This window comes from Emys orbicularis, chromosome 6 (genome assembly GCF_028017835.1).
Source record: "Emys orbicularis isolate rEmyOrb1 chromosome 6, rEmyOrb1.hap1, whole genome shotgun sequence".
NCBI classification, from domain to species: domain Eukaryota; kingdom Metazoa; phylum Chordata; order Testudines; family Emydidae; genus Emys; species Emys orbicularis.
In genome coordinates, this window is record NC_088688.1 from 33,002,724 (window position 1) to 33,025,484 (window position 22,761).

The 22,761-nt window shown below is 40.1% G+C and overlaps 1 protein-coding gene across 1 annotated transcript in view; it reads left to right on the forward strand.

The window, feature by feature from the left end:
• Positions 1-22,761, forward strand: part of ITGA1 (integrin subunit alpha 1) — a 118,519-nt gene that overhangs the window by 34,444 nt on the left and 61,314 nt on the right. The window contains exons 2-7 of the mRNA XM_065406048.1: positions 6,409-6,529; positions 9,883-9,992; positions 11,332-11,420; positions 11,515-11,629; positions 12,300-12,427; positions 20,489-20,637. Of these exons, the coding sequence (XP_065262120.1) occupies positions 6,409-6,529; positions 9,883-9,992; positions 11,332-11,420; positions 11,515-11,629; positions 12,300-12,427; positions 20,489-20,637 (712 nt within the window). The remainder of the gene's footprint in view (positions 1-6,408; positions 6,530-9,882; positions 9,993-11,331; positions 11,421-11,514; positions 11,630-12,299; positions 12,428-20,488; positions 20,638-22,761) is intronic.

Genomic DNA, 22,761 nt, shown 5'->3' on the forward strand with positions numbered 1-22,761 from the left:
ACTTCAAAATGTAGACTTTAACAAACTCAGAGAACTGGTAGGTAAGGTCCCATCGGAAGAAAATTTAAGGGAAAAAAGTTGTTCAGGAGAGCTGGCAGTTTCTCAAAGAGAAAATATTAAAGGCACAACTGCAAATTATCCTGATGCAAAGAAAAAACAGGAAGGGGCCTGTATGATTCCATCAGATGCTGTTTAATGACCTGAAAAGCAAAAAAAAATCCTACAAAAGTGAGACATGGACAAATTGCTTAGGATAAGTATAAAAGAATAGAATAAGCATGCAGGGACAAAATCAGAGAGGGTAAGGCATAAAATGAGTTATACCTTGTAAGGGACATAAAGGGTAATAAAAAGAGGTACTATAAATACATTGGGAGCAAGAGAAAGATGAAGGAAAGTGTAGGTCCTCTACTTAGCGTGGAAGAAGAGCTAATAATAGATGACATCAAGAAAGCTGACATGTTTAATGCCTATTTTGCATCAGTCTTCACTAAAAGGGTAAATTGTGACCAGACAGTTAACAATGGACTTAGAGTGAATGTAGGTAAGACCAAGGCTAAGATAACTGAGGGAGGAGGACTCTCCATAAACACTATCACAGACAGAGAGCATAAAAGAGTGAAAGACTTTAAATACCTAGATTAATGGTTGCTGATCAATGTGCCCTCATGATTGATGCCTAGCATCAAACTAAAGCTGCCTGGTGCAAATGGTGAGAGCCAGTTTTCTGGGACAAAAAGATGCCAATAAAGTTAAAAACTAGAGTGTATAAAACTGTAATTCAACCCATCCTAATGTACAGACCTGACCAGCCACAGGAAAGGAAATCAGTACGTTCTTCAACGTGGAAACAAAGACGTTGAGATGGCCAAATGATTGAATATTCTGTGATAGGAAACAAAATGAAGTTGTAAGCGGTCTAATGCGGGTTGCTCCAATTGGAGAAAGTTAAGGGAGATTATGCTAAATTGGTATGGGCATATTCAGCGGTGACCTGAGAGCTATCTCGGTTGGATGGCTCTTGCAATGATTGTAGATGGAAGACGACGAATAGGGAGACCAAAGACTTGGTACATGGATTGGATGTCAGCAGATCTCAGAAAGTCCAATCTGTATGATAATCTGGCATACAATCATGTTTCAGAAGAAGGCTATAAAAGTCACCTACCCCAAATAGGGAAATGGCAAGAAAGAACAAGACTGACCAGATACTTAATACAATTAATATTAACAATAAGTGAGAAGGAACACAAGTCAAATTGGGAAAGAACGGGTTAAGCGATATTTGGATAAGTTAGATGTATTCAAATTGGCTGACCCTGATGAAATTCACCCGAGGGTGCTTATGAAACTAGTTGGAACAATCTTGTAACCATTAGTAATTGTGTTAGAGAACTCCTGGAGGACGGGTGAGGTCCCAGAGGATTGAAGAAGGGAGACATAATACCTATCTTTAAAAAGGGGATCAAAGAGGACCTGAGGAATTATATACCAGTTGGCCTAACTTTGATATCTTCAAAGATACAAGACAATTCTTTAATAATTTGTTCCAGTAAGCACCTAGAGAATAATAGAGTTATAAGTAAGGCTAAGTTTTTATCATGGATATTTTTAGTAAAAGTCATGGAACAGGTCACGGGTAATAAACAAAAATTCACGGCAGCCCGTGACCTGTGTCTGACTTTCACTAAAAATATCCCTGGCAAAAGGAGTAGGCGGGTTCAGCACCCGCTGCTGCTGGGGCTCCCTGGTCCCCCACCGCTGCAGTGTGTGAGAACTCTGGAGTCCCCTTACCCGTGGGGTTGGGCTGCTGCGGGGTCCCCTCACCCTCAGGGCAGCTGAGAGCTGCAGGGTCCTCCAGCCACTGGTCATGGCTGGGAAGCTGCTGGGGTCCCTCCACCGCCCACCACAGCTGTGCAGCTGCGGGGTCCACCAGCCCCCTGCCAGGTCTCCGGGGTCCCCCACCAGGGCAGGAGCTGAGAGCTGCGGGGGCGGGGCTGGCTGGGAGTTCCAACCCCAGGGCAGAAAATGTCATGGAGGTCAATGGCAGTCATGGAGTCTTTGACCTCTGTGACATAATTGTAGCCTTAGTTCTAAGAAATAACCAACATGGATTTGGAAAAGCAAATGATGCCAAGCCAATCTAATTTCCTTCTTTGACAGGGTTACTGGGATGGGAGGGACATCTTGATTTTTAGTAAGGCTTTTGACACAGTCTTACATGACATTCTCATAAGCAAACTATGGAAATGTTGTCTAGATGAAATTACTATAAAGTGGGTGCAAAACTGGCTGAAAGACCGTACTCAGAGTAATTACCAATGGTTTGCTGACGTATCTAATGGGGTCTCTCCAGAGTTTCTCCTAGTATCGGTACTCATCAGTATTTTCATTAATGACTAGGAGGCAAGCACAGAGGGTAATTCTGAGGGATCACTGGCTTCATGCCCAGGTCCATGGAGTCCTAGGCAGTGCTCAGGCCACAATTGCTACCCAACAGCTCACCTGAGTAAACTGGAAAGGGTCAGCTTGCAGGGGGCCCAACTCCCAAGGTTCCTGATCCAGCCCCCAAGTTGTCTGAGCAGGTAAAGAAATCCCCTGCTGGCTATTACTATGGAGCCCTCCTGCTTACCTGACTCCTGAGCCTGTATTTCTGCCAGTTCCTGGTTCCTGTCCTCCGTCCTAACCCAGACTTCCATCTACTCCCAGTTCCTACTGTCCTGTCCTACTCCAGGTCCCTACTCCTCCACCTTAGCCCTGACTTTGTCTCTGGCTGTGGCCCCTGGCTGGGCACCTGACGCTGTCTTTGGTTTTGACCGTTGTCTCTGACCACTAAGCATGGCTCCTGCTCTGACTAGTAGGCATGACTGCCCATGCCCTAGTCACTGCAGTAATAGGAAATGAGGAGGAACAAAGCTGAGTGAGAAAAGGAGAATGAACAGATCAGTACAGAGAGAGCATTAGAAGGAGTGCAGGGATCAAGATAGGGAGTGGAAGGAAATGAGACCAGAGATGTAGGTAGGAGTGATCTTTTGCAAGGCCTTGAAGTGAAGAATGAGGAGTTTGAATTTGAGATGATAAAAGAAAAGAAGCAAGTAAAGGACTGGGAAGAAATATGTGTGTGTGATTATGTAATCCTATGCAAAACTCCCATTGCCTTCATTGGGGCCAGGACTTGACCCTACACCTGCTTCCTAATCTAATTTTTCATTCAAGCTTGGTGGGAAACATTTTCCCATCCCAGGAAAAATTTTGAGATTTTGAAAAAAAATTCCTATACCAAATTAGACGAAAAAGTAAATCTTGAAAGTTTTTATGAAAAGACGACAACAACAGAAATCGGTTTGGGTTAACGTTTTGATTTTGATCTTAAATTTTTTTTTACTACACTTATCTTAAATTTTGAAACAAAGTCCTTTTGAACTGGAAAAAATGAATTTTTAATTAAAAAAATATTGAAATGAGACATCTTGTCAATTTTGAAACTATCCCAATTTTTTTCAACATGAGAAATTCATTGAAACCACTCCTTTCCCATGGACAGTTTCAGTTTTGATAAATCAGTATTTTCTGATGAAAAAATGTTTTGTTGAAAAATTCCTAACCATCTTTAATAATCTTACTTTTACCCATTATGGAGAGTGTTACGGTGTCTAGGTTCCTTTCACTGACTGTGTGCTGAAGTTTAGTATTACAGCTTTCTGAATTGCATTAGAACACAGCTTGAACTTGTAAGAAGGCTCATGTATGTATTTCCTTTAATTTTCTGTACAATAAAAATATAGCTGATGTGAATGTATTCTCCATTTGGACACTCTGGTATCAAAACTCTATTCAAATTTCTTCTAGTAAGTTTCTAAAGACCCAATTCATCACAAAAAATTCTGTTTTTACAAGGAACATTGTCTACAGTATTGTGAAGCTAGACAACATTTATTTTCCTTTTTGTTTTGTTAATTGAAATGAATTGGACCCTAACACCAAGTGGATTACGATCATAAAACTCTGTAATAATCTTTCAAGGATAATGGTGGAAGCCTTATCCATGAAGATAATTGAAACAAAGCATGGCAAAAGATGCTATCAGGAACAATTCTATATTAGCAGGGCATTAGATTTCCCAGTCTTATACAGGAGAACAACTCTCATCTCTGTTGTAAACTGTTGAAATTAAGTGTTACACAGGGAATAAAGAGGGGCTATGTCTCGTCCATTACTAATTCCAGTAATTCTATTATTATTTCTATTATTATTATTATTATTATTTATTATTATCTGTGGAATAGGAATTATTATAGTTGTGCTTTGAATTTATATAGAAGCATATTTCTTCCAAGGAGCACTATACAAGCATCCATGAATTAAACTTTACAACACTTCTGTGAGGTGTCCACATTTTACATGTGGGTTAACTGAGGCATGAGATGTTAGGTAATTTATGCAAGGCCGTAGACTGAGTCAGCAGCAAGCTAGTTAAACGAAGTTGAAAAGTGGGCATTCTGAATCCCAGCCTTATTCTTAGCAGTAGACCAGATTCCCTTTTTGTCTTATAGTAAGACAATGTCAAAAATTCATTGTACCAGTTGATTATTTTAAAATATTTGAGATTTAACAAGTCATTTTTATAACAAGTAACATATTTATATCTATCACAAAGCTCTTGAACTTTAAGGAGCAGATTCCACAACCATTCTATGGAACTTCTTGTGTAAGGAACTGTGACGGGTTGGATCACAGAAACCCCCTGGGGGCTGCCAACTGATGTGCCAAGACTACCTCTGCCCTTGCTTTCCCTGCCCTCCCAGTTTGGGATTTTAATACCCTGTCTGGTTTGATCCAGACCCGCTAGTCTGCTGCAAACCCAGACCCAGGTTTGAACCTCATCGCCAACGGTTGTAGGCTTAAACTGAAAGCAGTTTGCAGAAGTGTTTCTGTTTTTAATACTCAGATATCCAACTTCCAATGGGGTTTAAACCCCAAATAATAAAGCTTATACATGGTAAACTTATAAATTGTTCACCCTCTATAACACTGATAGAGAGATATGCACAGCTGTTTGCCCCCCCCAGGTATTAATACGTACTTTGGGTTAATTAATAAATAAAAAGTGATTTTATTAAGTACAAAAAGTAGAATTTAAGTGGGTCCAAGTAGTGACAAACAAAATAAAGTGAATTACCAAGTAAAATAAAATAAAACACGCAAATCTAAGCCTAGTACAGTAATAAAACTAAATACAGATAAAATCTCACCCTCCTGCACAGGGCTGGCGTTGCTGCTTGCCCCTGTGCACGTTCCTCTGTGCTCCGCTAGGGGACACACCCCACTTTTTGGGCAAAACTGGGCATTTGTCCAGATTGCTCTTGCCAACTGATGATCAGTTGGCAAGAGCAAATGGGACAAATGCCCAGTTTTGCCAAAAAAGTCAGGACAGCTGGGACAGGTCTTAAAAAGGACGGTCCCAGCTAAAACTGGACATATGGTCACCCTATCCTTAGCTCATTCAGCCAAGGAGGGGAGAAGGCATCTTCCCTCCAAGAGACTTCTTCTGGCTCTGAAAACTCTACCAATCTCTCTTCCCACCTGACCACTTTCTTCTTGTGCCTTTCTACTTACTGGGTTAATTAGCCCATCCTCCAGCCCATCCTCAGTCTATCAGTTATACACAGCTTTGCCCCTCAAGTTTACTCTGAGGCAGTTTTACTGGTAATCCAATGATCAGAGTGCAGGTACAGCCACTATTGCCCAGCACTCTATCACAAGGAACAAGCCAGACTCTAATTGCAATAAGCCATTCTGACTGAGCATTGATAGGCTATTAGAATAGTCAAGCATAGATATCACAAAGGCATGGATCATCATGATGAACTCTATATGTAGAATTAAAATGTACAACTTCCGGCCTGGTGCTAAAAGCCTGATCTTCCATATTCTGCTCATGGTCAAAAATTACACCCAAAGTGTGAACCTTATTATTACCTTCCTGGAGCACACTTAATTAACAGATAGGAAGAGATCCTGAGTCATCAAAATCCATCCATCCAGAATCCAACCAGTTCTCCCATTCAACAATTTGTAATTCTGTTTTATCCAGCTATCTTGCATCAGCCCTGCAATTCGGCTATTGCAGAAACAGAATCCTCACTATATTTTTGTTTAAAAATTAATTATTAATTTTTACAAAGGAAAATTATGAAACTAATATTAAACCAAGATTAAAACGTAATGTAGTTGCTTAATATTTATTTCTGCTGTCAAAAATGCCATTTTGAGCAAAATGGCTGCCTCCAACAGCAACCTCAGGAAAATCACTTTTAATCAAAATCACAATGGTCACTTTACTCATGGTCTTGATTGTATACATAGTTACATAATGTTGCATGTTACATTGAATTTTTTTTTTAACAGCTCTGCTTCACCTCTGTGCATCTTTCAATGTTGATGTCAAAAATGCAATGACGTTCAGTGGCTCTGTAGAGGACATGTTTGGGTACACTGTTCAACAGTATGAAAATGAGGAAGGAAAATGGTGAGTTTGTTTTTCTAAATAGCATAATATCCTAATTGTAAACTATTTAATAACAGGAATAGCACACATTGGAACTGTATTCTGTTCCATAATTTCAGTAAGTAAGGGCCAGATTCTGCCTTCTTTCATCATGGTAAATATTTCCTTGCTTTGTACAGTTGTCTCTAATGGGTTCTGTCAGTGATTGTCTGCATTGGTTATGCCAACCTGCAGGAAAACTTTTGGATCAAAATATCAAATAATACAATACCCTTTAATTTGGGCTAAAAATGTCTTCTTTGATGAGTATATTGCTGTTTGGTGTTTTGGACCCTCTGCTCATTGCTGCTACATTCTGAAATAAAAGGTTTATTCAGCCAGGTTTGTTGCTGTCTTTGCTTCTTCAGAATGATGCCATGCTAGATGTTCCACTGAGATGGCAATGCTATGAGAAAGCTCAAATCAGAGAGGGGACCATCTCCTCTGCACTGAGAGTGGAATTCAGAATAAGAGTATCCTGTCCCATTACTTGTCCAGTGGAGAGGGAGTTAATCCTCTCTGCAGCTGCACCTTTGAGAATTATTCCTGTTCCCACACTGGTCACTGGTTGGGTAGACTATTGAATTGGGGGTCGGATGACCCAAGAATTGGGAATACTGAAGCATAGCTCTGCAGCAGTCACCATTCTGTGTAGGTTTCCCTATTTTTGAAATGGGCTTCTGCAGCAGTCTAATATTTCTGCTGAACAAGATAGGAAAACAGCCGAGGACAATCTACGGGATTCAGGCCCATGTGGCTATAGATCTATTCTGATAGATCAGGCCATCAGTATGTAGTACCTTCACTAATCTTACGTGCAAATGTAACAACATAGCCGCAGGTTGTTGATGAGGCCATGTACAATATTACTGTCTCACACTCGCTATTACAGAATCACTAGAAAGTATTGAAAGTAATGAAATTGCAGGTGCCACTTTTAAAATACTATTTCATGATTTTCTGGCTTGTGGGTTCTTTAAATATACATTAAGGTAAATGCCAGGCCTACACTGTCCTTCCTTGACCTGGACTGGCTCTTTAGGATACCCTACAAATCCCAGAAATAGGGATTTTGCTAAGTCAACTCCTTGGAAATACAGCAGGCTCTTTCAAAAATAGAAAATACGAACCACGGATAATAATCTTCCTGTGGCATAAGCCCAAAACAACCCCCTGGATTCAACCATCCCCAAAGTTCAAATTCAGAGACAGCCATAGGTGCTGGAACTAGGGGTGCTGCCACACCCACAGGCTTGAAGTGGTTTCCATCATATACGGGGTTTACAGTTTGTTTCAATGGCTCTCAGCACCCCCACTATACAAATTGTTGCAGCACCCCTGGAGACAGATGTGCAATTCATGTCCATCGCTAGTTCAAAGTGGCTGTGTTGAGAGGCTGTATGTCTTTAAGCATTTAAATAGTCCGTGGTATGACATCAGCATGTTATACAGAACAGGAAATCCATACACTGCCTAAAACTAGATTCACAAGGTTTTATGATAATGTAAAAGTGTGGAAACACGTATTAGATACTGCAGAGTTAAAGTTGTTTAGCACTCTGAGTTTCCTGTAAATTTATCTTTGTGTCAGGAAACCAAAGAATCACCTGCAGAAACCCTAATTCAACAAGACAGCCTTTCTTCAAACCATTTATCAAAGTGCTTATAGTTCCTATTTTAAGGTATATTAAACAAAAATTAATGAGAAAAGAAGAATTCTGGGCAGGATCCTGCTGGGTTGTGATCACCACCTGTGAGATGTCAAGCATCCTCAACTTCATCACCTTACAGTTTCTGCTTCTGAAGAAGATTGCTTGTAGAAAATACATATAATGTGGTTGTAGAAAATACATATAATGTGGCATATGAAGAAATAGCATGAAGGAAAATATCACCCTCATCCAATATGTATTCAGAGCATTTTATTTTGAAGAAAAGTTATTGGTTAAAACAATCTGCGCAGATCCCATTGAGTCATGCCAACTTTTGTTTGCTTTAGGGAACTGCACTTGTAAATTGCTGTGAACATATCCTCTGTGCCACATTTTCTGTTATTTTTTGGTGGGGGGCTTTTTTAATCCATAAACTAGCTTTTACATATTATAGTTCATATAGCTTATCCCAAGCTGCTGAGCTCTTTCTTAGGTAGATGTCTCAAGATCAGAAGAGTGATTTCTGAAAATTATACCACAGTAACTTAATTGTCCAGAAATATGCACCTCTAATTTTGTTTGGGGTCCCTAGGCAGTGTAGCTTATGAAGATAAAACTGCGGATAAAACTATTTAAGCAGTCTCTTCATCTCTGGAGATCAGAAGCTCTCATTTTCACTGAAGATTCCTATTGTAGATCTAAGGATGAATATTTAATTCCCAATGCTTATAAAATATAGGATGTGAAAGGTTACAAAACTATAAATCCAGAGTTTATGATTATATCAAACTCTGAAAAAGCCCAACTGTTTGTCAGAATCCTAAAAATGTTAGCTTTAGCCCTCAATCTCTACATGGCCATTATTTTTTATGAATACTGAAAGGGAAGACCCATATCTTTTACACTATTTCTTTAAATTACTTAAGGCCAAATTCTCCCCTTGGATGCCTGTAAATATCTATCATTCCGTAGACCAGGGATCAGCAACCTTTGACACGCGGGCCATCAGGGAAATGCGCTGGCAGGCCGGGACAGTTTGTTTACCTGCAGCATCCGCAGGTTCGGCCGATCGCAGCCCCTGCCGCTTCCTGCAGCCCCCATTGGCCTGAAACGGCGAACCGCAGCCAGTGGGAGCTGCAATTGGCCGAACCTGCGAACGCTGCAGGTAAACAAACCAGCCCAGCCCACCAGCACATTTCCCTGACTGGCCATGTGCCAAAGGTTGCCGATCCTTGCTGTAGACCATTCATAAATTGTAATTTAAACTAAAATGTAAAGAAAAAAATAAAGGAGGAGAGAGAAGATCTTTTAAAAAAGACAAATGCAGATACTTTTTCAAATCTTTTGTCCCCCAAAATGTCCTTGTTTTCTTTTGGCGTTGTCTTTTCCTCCACACATCCATGAACACATACACTCACACACCTCTTTCCTTTTCTGTGTTCCTCTAAAGGAGCAGAAGATGACATGGTTACTTTTCTTTGTCTCTGAACTAAAAATATGATGCCATTTTTCCAGCTGTCTCTCCACCCTGCACACTTATGCAGAGCTTGCTGCAGATGGGCTCCCCAATACGTTTTATAAAGGTGCATTATACTCAGTACTGACTTTCATGTCCACTAATGGAACAAAAGGAAGAAATGTATGCGTTGAGGAGAAAATTCATGTGACTTATTTTGTTTTCAGGGTACTTATTGGTTCTCCATTAGTTGGCCAACCCAAGAAGCGAACAGGAGATGTCTACAAATGCCCTGTAGGGAAGGGCAAATCACCTTGCATAAAACTGAACCTACCAGGTATGAAATAAAATGGCGGTGGCAGAGGACTATCCTTATTCTGTGTGTGTAGCTCCCATAGAGGTGACATCTTAGCAAGTTTATGGCTAAATTTTTTTATTACAATTGTTTACAAAAAAAGATAACTACATTTGTGTAGCTAAATGCTTACATTCTGAAGGATAAAATAACTCATGATAATGAACTAGGAAGTCTTTCAGATCAAGTTGCACATTTGAATATTAATAACAATAGTATTCTGAAGTCTCTTTAGTGCCCTATGTCTGCATGAAATGTGTTGGTGACTTCAGTCCATTTGATGGTGAACCATGGCTATGTTACATAAACACCAGTACAACTGGCACTAATTGACTCTGTCTGGCAGTCCCTACAGAGAGACCAAGGGCTAAATTGTCATGGATTAGCTTTTCAGTATCTGATCCAAACCGCACTGAAGCCAATGAGAGTCTTTCCAATACTTCAATGAGCTTTAGATGAGATTGTAGCTGGCTAGAAGTGGTCTCACCAGAACAAGGATGAAGCAATTAATATATCAATTAGAGTAAGCCTGGATTGCCACCATAACTGTGGCTGGCATTGGGAGATCCTTGATATAGACAGGAAAAGAGGGTCCTGTGGCACCTTTAAGACTAACAGAAGTATTGGGAGCATAAGCTTTCGTGGGTAAGAACCTCACTTCTTCAGATGCATCCAATACTAGTCAATATTTTCATTATAATTTGGATAATGGAGTGGAGTCTTGCATCTGAAGAAGTGAGGTTCTTACCCACGAAAGCTTATGCTCCCAATACTTCTGTTAGTCTTAAAGGTGCCACAGGACCCTCTGTTGCTTTTTACAGATTCAGACTAACACGGCTACCCCTCTGATACTTGACAGGAAAAGAGTTACTGTAAAGCTGAGTTTTACCAGATTTATTATTTAGTTTTAATCTTCACTGAAACCCCTTGCATATCAGTGATTTATTTTGATGTAAAAATCTATAACTTATATAATAGCAGACTTCTATAAAGATGTAATGTTTATTTGTTATAACTGGCAAAATTGTGTGTGAACAGTAATCTCCTGCTTTCATCACACTGCTATTTCTATGTTCTTTTGTGGTTCAGGAAAACTATTTGAGACAGTGACCCAGACAAAATTCTGGGATGAAAGCCAGTTTTTGCATTTTTACTTGTTCATTATACTCCTAATCACTGTTCCGGGAGGAGGAGGAGTGCTAAAATACTTGATAGAACCAAAAACAAGCTGTGTTTTATGTTTGTAAGTTTTATACTAGAGGACATATAATTTAACATCTTTTCACATTTCAAAATACTTAACATTTTGATCTATTTATAGCTAACACTTCAGTTCCTAACGTCGTGGAAGTAAAAGAGAACATGACTCTTGGAACAACTTTAGTGACTAACCCAAAAGGAGGCTTTCTGGTAAGAAAATAATTACATTCCTAACTTTGATAGGGAATTATACATATCCCAAAAGCTTCATTATGTAACTTTTAACCCTTTCTATTTCTTAAAGGCTTGTGGGCCACTCTATGCTTACAAATGTGGGCATTTGCATTACACAACTGGCATCTGTTCTAACGTCAGTTCCACATTTGAAGTTGTAAATGCCATTGCACCATCTGTACAAGGTATGCATACCACAGTAATGTTCTCATGTGTTTGAAAGCATGAAGCACTGAACAAGACAAATGTCTACACACTGGCATACCAAAAAGCATAAACTATTTTTCCAAGCTACCAGCATTACCAAGTTAAGTAAATGTTTTCATTGTCAGTATATAAGCTAACTTCTTGCTACTTTTGGAATAAATATGCAGTGTAAACAATCTCTAGAATGCTATGTAATGTCCAAACATAATTGCTAAAAATAGTCCTGATGCTTTTCCTTATGGTTAGAAGAGTTTCTTTAAATAATGAACGCAAGTTACTGAGACATCTAACAAGCCCAGTCTGGTAAGATATACATTACAAAAACTTAAGATATGTTTAAATGGAAGAACTAGAGTAGGAGAGTAGGAAATTGGAAAATTAAGGGTTTACCTTAATAAAGATCCCAATCCTGTAAACAAACGCATGCCTAACTTTTTGTATGCAATGTTCTACTAATGTTAATGGGACTATTCACACATGTAAAATCCTGGGGCTAAAATGACAAAGCAAATATTGCTGAACACCAGTTTGTTTTAGACCTGTATTTTTAAATGTCAGGCTTAAATGTGATGTCTACAATTATTGGTGCAATGATTATGTATTTGACACTTGTTTGTGACAATTCTCATCTGGCAATTTATGTTGCAGAATGTAAGACCCAACTGGATATTGTCATAGTTCTTGATGGTTCTAATAGTATTTACCCATGGAAGAGTGTCACAGATTTTTTAAACAGCCTTCTGGAAAAAATGGACATAGGCCCTCAACAAACACAGGTAAAGTGATGCTGTTATATTATTCTTGTTTGCAGAAAAATATGGTTTACGGAAAATAAAATGAGAGGAGAGTCCATGCAGAATAAAGTGAGTTTATTACAATGAGGAGTCAAAATAAAATAATTATTTTATCCTCACCTTGTCAGTTTTGCCACAAAGAAAAAGTTCCTTTCTGCTCAGACCCACAGCTTCTTGGAAACACTGTTCAAATAATACCTCCATTACAGGGTGGGGAAGGCGAGCAGCAACCACAGGAGAATGGCTGCTGCCTCATGCCCTCCCGGCCTTCACATACAGGTAGAATAAGGGTGTGAGAGACAATCAACTCTCTCCTCCCCTCTATTCCCCAAGCTTAGCCAATGGCAGCAGAAAAACACAGAGAATCTCTATACCTCTGCCCTCTTTCCCATCAAGGCACCATCTCCATGTGCATTCTGGGTACAGGGAAAGCCTCAGAGCAGCCAAGTCTGATCTGCTCTTCCTTCCTCTTCTCAGGACACCAGAAGTTGTCTTTCCCCTGCCATCAGATCAAACATCCCTTCCCTACTGAGATAGGAGGAATGCTGTGAGAGCATGGGAAATTGAATTCCAGATTACTAAATTGCCCATCAGAGAGGCCCTGATCAGTTGAGATCCCACCCCTCCCCTCTCACTGGGGAGACCCTGATAGACTGGGACTTCCCCCCACCCCCTCCCAGCCTCTCCCCTCTCCCTGGAGAGACCAGTACCACCAGGATTTCTCCCTGCTTCCTCTCCCCTCCCACTGGAGAGACCGGGACCAGCTGGGACCTCTCCCGTCACTTCCCACTGGAGAGACCCTGACTGGCCAGGACTTCTCCTCTACCTCTCCCCTCTCCCTAGAGTGGCCAGGATCTCTCCCCCTTTCCCATCGCTGCCTATGGCCAAGAGGAGTGTGGCTGGGCCCCCTACCCCTCTTATCTATATTTTAAACATGTAGGCCTTATTTTACTCTCACTCACACTGCTTTAAATTCTATTTGATTGGATCAGATTGGATTTGTACAACTGCCTCCATCACTATAATTTCTGAGCACTTTGAAATCCATGGAGTTACACTGATTTCAAGCCAGTGTTCCACAAGTGAAAGGAGAATTGGGTCCCTGCTGTACACTGTAGTTTAGAACGAATTTATAATATGCCTTTGGCTATTAGTTTTACAAAACCATGTTCTGATTGTCTGCTTGAGGCTTTTTGGTTTCTCTCCTCCATGAAAAAATGGTCATCACAGTTACGGCTAAATGAGGTTTCATCTTCTCACTATAACTAAGAAAGAAATGGAGTAAAAGGGGAAGGAAAGAAAAAGTCCTCCATTCTCTATTTTAGAATGATATTTTAAAGCAATAGCTAAAACATTCAGGTACAAAGAGACAAAGTTTGCTGTATTTATTTTTCCTACAAGAACTTCCTCCTCCTCCTCCTCTCTCTTTCCCTAACTGAGCAGAGTGCTCAGCATAGTTTCTCAGGCAGCTGGCCTGCTTTTAAGTTGTACTTGTACATCAGACATGTAATGTATGTTTCCCTGTTCAGCATCAGATGTAAGAGTTCAGCTCAAAAGCAGCCCAGCTGCCGCAGTTCAAAGCAGCCCAATTGTCTCAGCCATGGCTGATGAGAACAGAAGCCGAAATGAAGGAGAAATGTGGCATTCTCCTTTGAAGTTTGGCCACTTGAGAAGCAATCCTGAGAGGGGGTGCCCAAAACTCAAATTGAAAGGTGACATTGCTATTGCTGGTCATGCGAGCAGCAGAGCTGCTCAAGTGGCTGGGTTGAGTGTGGTTGCTTTTTCTGAATGGTGGGGAGAGAACTGAAGGAATATGGGGGAGGGGAGAAGGGGGAAAGGGGTCATGGAGAAAATAGGATGAGAAAAAGAAACAGGAGGAAAGAAACAGTTAAAATAAGAAGTGGGATGAGAAGCTGCAAAGCAAAGAGAAAGTTAAAATGGGGATCATGAATAAAGGAAAAAAGCATTACTGCCTTTTTCATACAAGTTCTTTTTTTCCCTCCTATCTGAGCTATGTCCTATGGCACAAGCCTATGCCGAACAGAAAAAAAAAAAGTTTCATTAAAATTTTGGAGCCATATTACAATGATTTTAAAAGACTCTCAGGCCTATTTTATTGCTGCTTTAATTCACACTTTGAAGGCTATGGGCAAGTGGCTTGTGCTTCATGATGCCCCCCACAGGCTGAATCAATGGGCTAATAAAACATGCCCCGTGGTATCTTAATGATCACTTTTATTTCCAAAGGACAGAAAGGGCATTATATGTATAAAAAATATTGTGGCATTAAGAAGGTTTTGTATGAAGGGAGGATTTAGTGATGGCTTAAACATCATTATGTTTGACTAATGAGGGGCAAGATAGACCAAACAAAATGGCATGGAATAAATCAGACTTTGTCATTACTGAGGAAAGTTCAGCTGGTTCTATATACGTAAAAATGGACCATCTGTTATTGCTTTTCAAGCTTTTTCAGTTTTTAATCTCATCTCAAATAAGTTGGCTAAAACCAATAATTTTCTTTCTCTCCCTCCTCCACATCCCAGTGAGGAATGTCCTGACATTTCATTGCTTTAAATTTTACTGTTTGTTTTTTTAAGAATACAATTGTTTCCATGTATATTTATTAGGACAGCTAACTTATACTTCAAACAAGGGACTGTATTTATTAATAGAAGGAACAACAATATATATTGCTTCAAAAAAGTTTTGTCTTAAAATAGAACAGTCACACAGAACATAGAACTTTTCCTTGAATAGTCTTACAGCGCTTTTGCACGGGAACTTGGGACAATTACAGAACCATTCCCTCATGGAAAATAAAAATGTGTGGAATGTAAGGGAAGAGGACAAAGACATGTTCAATAAGTCATGAGTCAACAAACATGTTCAATAAGCTGTGGTCAGTAAAGCTGGGAAGAAAAAATGTTAGTTTTTCTGAGGCAACACAGAAATACTGCCCCCTAACTAATAGGATCCTATTTCACATATGTAAACCAAGCAAATCAAGACTCATATTACAAGTGTAACCCTTCTGCCGGTCTGAGTTTATTCATAGATTCATAGATTCTAGGACTGGAAGGGACCTCGAGAGGTCATCGAGTCCAGTCCCCTGCCCGCATGGCAGGACCAAATACTGTCTAGACCATCCCTGATAGACATTTATCTAACCTACTCTTAAATATCTCCAGAGATGGAGATTCCACAACCTCCCTAGGCAATTTATTCCAGTGTTTAACCACCCTGACAGTTAGGAACTTTTTCCTAATGTCCAACCTAGACCTCCCTTGCTGCAGTTTAAGCCCATTGCTTCTTGTTCTATCCTTAGAGGCTAAGGTGAACAAGTTTTCTCCCTCCTCCTTATGACACCCTTTTAGATACCTGAAAACTGCTATCATGTCCCCTCTCAGTCTTCTCTTTTCCAAACTAAACAAACCCAATTCTTTCAGCCTTCCTTCATAGGTCATGTTCTCAAGACCTTTAATCATTCTTGTTGCTCTTCTCTGGACCCTTTCCAATTTCTCCACATCTTTCTTGAAATGCGGTGCCCAGAACTGGACACAATACTCCAGCTGAGGCCTAACCAGAGCAGAGTAGAGCGGAAGAATGACTTCTCGTGTCTTGCTCACAACACACCTGTTAATACATCCCAGAATCATGTTTGCTTTTTTTGCAACAGCATCACACTGTTGACTCATATTTAGCTTGTGGTCCACTATAACCCCTAGATCCCTTTCTGCCGTACTCCTTCCTAGACAGTCTCTTCCCATTCTGTATGTGTAAATATACATTGGCAGAAACAAGGGCCGGGTTCAGTATCTAGGGGTTCTGTTTCAATAACGCAATGCAAAACCGGCTCGAGCCCCCATCCAGTGACCTGGGACAATTACATACCACCCCCTGGGCGCCTCTAAGAGGCAATATTTCCCCTCTCGCAAGCACGGAGTCTGAGTGTAGCAGAAAATGTTTAATAACATGAGGTAAACGACATCAGCATTAAATTGGAAAAACATCACAAACAGGATTCATAACACAAACCATGACCAAAAGACCCACCCCAGCAAATTGGGCCATGTCCTTTCCCTTTGGTTCTTGAATCCAACAACCCAAAAATCACCCAAAGTCCCACACCCCAAAAGTCTCTGCCCCTGGTCAGTGCAGCCCCAGAGTTCAAAAGTTTATCTGCAGGGTTTTACCCCGCCCCCAGCCTGGGTGGAAATGGGGAGGGGGAAAAGGGGCACGCAGGGTGTTAAGGGGCACCTTACGTGGTCCGAGGCCGACTGCCCGCCTCTCCGTGGGGTTCCGCTGCAGCCTTCACCATGAGCCGCTCCGCTCCACCAGCTGTCCCGTGAGCTGCTCCTGCCACCCCACGAACTGCTCCGCTCCACTCTGCTCCTCCAGCCGTCCCTGCAAACTGCTCAGCTCCATTTGCCGTTCCATGGGCCACTCCAACTATCCCACAAACTGCTCCGCTCCACCAGCCGTCCCGTAAACTGCTCAGCTCCGCTCGCCATTCCGTGGGCCGCTCCAACCGTCCCACAAACTGCTTCACTCTGCCAGCCGCTCCACCAGCCATCCCGCAAACTGCTCCGCTCTGCCAGCTGCTTAGCAATATAGCTTCAGACTCCCCCACTAGTTAACACAGCACTCAGTGATCTCAGCTCTTAGTAACTTTAGTTCTTTAGTGATTTCAGCTTGTAGTAGGGAAGCCCCAAGGCTGGTGCACCACTGGCCCAAAGTGAATTCCACATAGCAGCCTGTAAGTAGACTCTCAATAGAATCAAAATTAGCTCTGCTATTCAACAGTGGAGAGAGGAGATGGTGCAATTGGTGTTTCAGGCCCTCAAAGGGGCCCTATACTCTCAGATACAAATACCTGTCCCCATCCTCTCTCAATTCACTGGGTTTTGGAACCCATGTCCCTTGTCTAGCGAGTGCTACTTAGGTGATGGTGAGACCCTCTGTCATAAAACAGTTTCATTGTCCTTGATTCACATAATCAGGAACAACACTTTATTCCTCCTGCCCCAATAACAGAGAAACTGGGGATCCCACAGCAGCCAAAGTGACCATTTTGGGCTGCCATGGGCTCATGCTAGGCAGGGTGGGTGTGCCTATGCAAACAAGATCAGCCCCCGGAGTTCTTTTCCACACTCGCCATAATTCACCACCAGATGTCAGGGTAGAGCTCATCCTGACTCTGCTTACACAAGTAAGATCGGGATTAGTAGTCTGATGAGGTATGGGAGTTTGGACAGGATCCTAAGGCAAGGTTACATCAGTCAGATGTGTGCCCAGTATAAAGGCCCCCAAAAGCCCAACCTTCCATTCCTATTACATTAGAGATTTATATCTAATATGGCTCGGGCAGGATCGCTAGTGAGGCATGATACTTTTGCCGTTAAGCAAACACAGCAATTCTTTCCTGGCCTTTCCCACTGATTGCCGTTGCTTTCACGGAAGGAAGGAGGGAGAGGGGCCTGACGACATGTAGCCAAAACCACCCGCGACAAAGTTTTTCCCCATCAGGCATTGGGAGCTTAACCCAGAATTCCAATGGGCAGCGGAGACTGCAGGAACTGTGGGATAGCTACCCATAGTGCACCGCTCTGTAAGTCGATGCTAGCCGCGGTAGTGAGGACGCACTCCGCCAACTTAATGTGCTTAGTGTGGACATACGCAATAGACTGTATAAAATCAAATTCTAAAAAATTGACTTCTATAAAATCGACCTAATTTCGTAGTGTAGATATACCCTAAGAAAAAGAAATCACTGAAAGCCAGCTTCCTTTGACTGGGCACATTTCTCCTTCAACTGCAGTCAAAACACATGCCACAAAATTAGGTGCCTCGGAGGCAAGGGGTTCAGAATTTAACCTTTGACAAGGGATACAATTTTAGCCACACGTCTCCTATGAGCAGTAAATGCCACGTGTGCCTCAGTCTCTTGTGTAACCTAAACAAGAGTTACACATTGTGCAGAATCCACAGGGACACACAGCCCCAGGATATTCCTCATTACAGGAGCAGAAGGGCACATTTTTAGAGGCAATTTTAAAAGGGTGCAACTTATCTTAATGGGGTGAACTTATGTATATTCTTCCTTTAGAAAAAGCAAGCAAATCTGAGATGCAGAAGTTAAAGGTGATAGGATTCTCTGTTATTGTCATATCCCTTTATAATCATACCCCTAACAGGACCATGGGGTTAATGATACTATTACAGTGTCAGTGTTTATTTTATCACAGTATAGGCTATTTATCCCATACTAGCATCATCAGTCTGAATGCTAGTAAACAAAAACTTTTCATAGGCCGAGGGAAATGTTATAAAATTGTCTCAGAAACACATCTATAAAGCAAGTCTAAAACACACACCAAGCCACCTATAAAATAATATGACTGTATAAACATTATAGAGGTCTTATTGATCCTCAATACCTAAATGTTACAGAGCTTTTAATAATAGATGGGTGAAATATAAATATGCCACGTAATAGTGCATTACCCTAAATAACACCAATAAATCGTAAAGCTTAACATAAAATTGAAATATGCTAATGGAATATTGTGTGGATTTTTCCCAGTAAAAGCAGTCAAGAACCTGCCAAAACATTAAAAGAGACGGAGATGAATGAGGGAAATTAATTAATATTTAGAAATACTGCTTATCTTTTTTTTATTTTACATTCTGTTTTTGCAGTAGGTTCACTCAGGCATTTGCAGATTGGCTGTAATTCAGTGTGTCAAGCTCTCACACAAAGACATGTCCAGCTGAGATCTTCTTGGGTTTCCCTTCTTTCCAGTAGCCACCATTTTATTCAAGTTCTCCCCTCTGGCACATGTCAAGCATAAAGAAACTATTGGTTTGGTTTACCTCCTGCTGGGAGAATGGCCTGAGCCTGCACTACCCTCCCTGCTGTCCCTTAAATCAGAGAGCACTGTGCTCTTGATCAAGCTAAAGATCACTGTGATTTTCATCTCCTACTGGGGCCTGAAAACATTAGTGATACTTCTAGTTTTAGTATAGATAATATATTGGATATAACTGAAATGTATTTTAAAAGCATTATAGTATTATTGGATGTGAAATATGTCCTCTTACTCCATAGGCAGTTGTGAAAGCTCACCTGTAGAGCTAGACAATTTTTTTTTTTTTACACAAAACTGGTGAGAGGGAGACTCTCTACAATGTGTTAGTTAAGACACTGGGCTGGCTCTGGATTCAAGCCAGAGTTTTTCTATCCCCGTTCAGACTTGAATCTGGGTCTCCTAACCCCTGGCCGAATGGCCTAACCACCAGGCTATTAGCTATACTGGGGTTGGTCTTGCTCGTACTACCCCCTCCTCCCCTTTTGTGAAAGAGTCCAAAACCAAATTTTGAAACCTCAGTATGTTTTATGAAACACAATAGTTGTTTTCCAAACAAATCTACTCACATGCAAACTATGTATTTATCTCAGGAGAAATTCACGCCAGGACTAAAGCTGAATGAAATTTTTTTGGATGAAATTTTTTTTGCCAAAAAAAAGTATCTTCAGGTCAACCTAAACATCTTATGAATATGTGTTAAATTCACTGAATTGTTTTGGCTGAAACAAAAAAAAAGTTCTGAAAAAGTCTAAATGTTTTGTTTTGACATTTTCTAAATTAAACCTTTTAATTTTTGTATTCAAAATTATTCTTTAAAAAAAACTTCAATTTTATTTTTAAAAAAGGGTTTAAAACATCAAAAAAATAAATCAAATGTTTAATTTGGAATTGGACAAAACATTTCATTAGGCCTGAATAATTATTTTTCCTTTTTTGTTTTATTGGAAATTTTGAAAAAAATTTCATTTTGAGTTGACCTGAAATGAATTTTTTTCCTGATTTTTTTGGCTGCCAATCAGTTACTCACACAGCTCTACCCAGGACTTGTGTTGTGCATACCCATTGCCCTGGCCTTCAGGACAGGCATGTATTTAACCCATTGAGAGAGACTGATGATCACAAAAATGTTCATTATTGAGGGCTTTTTTTTAACAAAAATTGCTTGTTTCAGGTTGGAATTGTTCAATATGGGCAAGAGGTAGTCCATGAATTTAACCTCAATACTTACATGACAACAGATGATGTACTGATTGCAGCCAGCGCGATAACGCAAAGAGGTGGAGCACAAACTATGACAGCCCTTGGAATAGATACAGCAAGGTAAGTGCATACCATTTGATAAAGTAAGGATAAGTTATGGTGGAGATGAATAAAATCAGATGTGTTTGTAGGTTTGGTTTTTATAGATTTTGATTTTGCAAATCAAAATCCGGGGTAGTTTGCATCTGGTTTCCATTGTATCTGAACTAGCAAAGTTTTAGAAGGAGAGATGGACAAAAAGTCCTGATTTTGTCCTGCCTTTACAACAGTTCTCATGCAGTCCCTCACAACTGCAGCCACCTCTTGGGTAGAGGGAAGCAGTGAACCAGCACAGAGCAGATACACTGAACAACCCCCTAATCTTAAGAAAAGTGCTGAGGGATCTTTCATAACCATGCAGAACAGGTTAATTTGTTTTTTAAAGTCTTGTCTAAAATACCTCCATACAGTAAATTACAGGGTTAATTGTCGTGTTAATTTAACTTCCTCAAAAGGATATAGGGATGAATTGAATCTACCAGGATTTGAACCTGCAATTCCCAAGGAGTCTAGAGGTTTCGCATCTGACGTATATACTCTATAGTGCTGAAATTTTACCTTTGTATATATAGTAAAATAAGTGTTAAAAGTTCCTTCTGCGCATCTCCCCTTTTTCCATTCATCTGCTCATTAGCTGGCTGCTTTGGGTTCTGCCTAATTTTGGAAGGACGGAAAGATGGGGGAAATTTCATATTTATTGGAATGTGTTTGTTCTGTTTACTTCTGGTATGATGATCATTTCTAGCTTTTTCTCTATTTAGGCTTAATACTAAAGCTATGTGAATAATGGAGTTTTTTAGTAGTAGATTTAATTTAAATAAGGAGTAAATTTAGAGTAGAGCCAAAAACAATTTTTGTTCAGTAAATAGGAAATTAAAAAAAAATCATTTTGACAAAATGAAAATATTTTGTTTTGATGCTGACCATTTTTAAAGGTTTTTGAATTTTTAAAATGAAATTAAAGGTAATTTAGAAACAAAAATTCATTTGAAACTGAAAAATTAAAATGTTTCATTTCAAAAATGTCAAAGTGAAACATTTTGATTTTTCCAGAATTTTGTTTTTTCTAAATAAACAAGTCCGGAAAATTCACAAAATATTGTGATGTCGCCAGAGCTGCATTATTTATTGAAAAATAGTTTTGGCTATAAAATTTCACCCAGCTCTATTTAACACATCCTTATGCCTGTATAACACATGCAACTTTGTGTATATGAAAGATTTATATTTTTAATATATGAAAGATTTATATTTTTAATTTTTCCCATGCTGTGGTAAATGTTCTTTTTATTTTTTCCTATATAAACTTTGTTTTTTATATCTTATTTTTGTTAAGTGTGGAGGGAATTTGGGTGAAAAAAATGGGAGTTGAACACTGATACTTAGTATTCATTGTCTGTCTATCTTTTTATCTCCCTCTCTACCTACAGACATGGCACAGATGTACTAGCTAACTAGTCTGTCTATATTGCTCCAAGAGCAATACCGTCTGCTTTAATTGTTCTATTATTGTATTTAATAACATCACAATCTACCAAAAAGCCCCTTGGCAATGCAATTTATTACATTATTTTGTTCTCTTCTGTAGTTTATTCAGACCTCATCTCCTCCTCATACCTTAACATCCTATTTCAGTCAGGATCAAAGTGTTCAAATGGGGGGGGGGGGGAGGGAGGAGGAAGCAACCTCACTGAAGGGAAGGTTAATGAGCACAGCAACAGTCATGGGTACTTCTAAAGCTGAGTGGTAGAGGGATTGGTTTCTGATGTTTCTGCTTCTGTTGTTCTGCTCAATACTGTGATACTCTTCAGTAAAACAAATCATGTAGTAGAAAGCTGTAAGAGTCATTCTCTCAGACCCAAACTTAGAAGAATCTGTGATTCGATTAGATGCTGAGCATCAGAACCTTCTGAAAGTACTCGCTCTCAAGCACTGAGCATGCAGGGAGAATTAAAGTCCTTTTTTCTGAATACTGTTACTTTAGGAATCCTCCCTTACCTGCAATACATGAATTCTGGCTTCTGCTGAATAGACAATAAATGCAAAATCAGACTCTCATACAACTGATGTGGACAGCTGTTTGATCAGCACTGTGAATCCATCAGGCTAGCCTGTGAGGTAACTGAAAGAGACAGAGTTCACAGT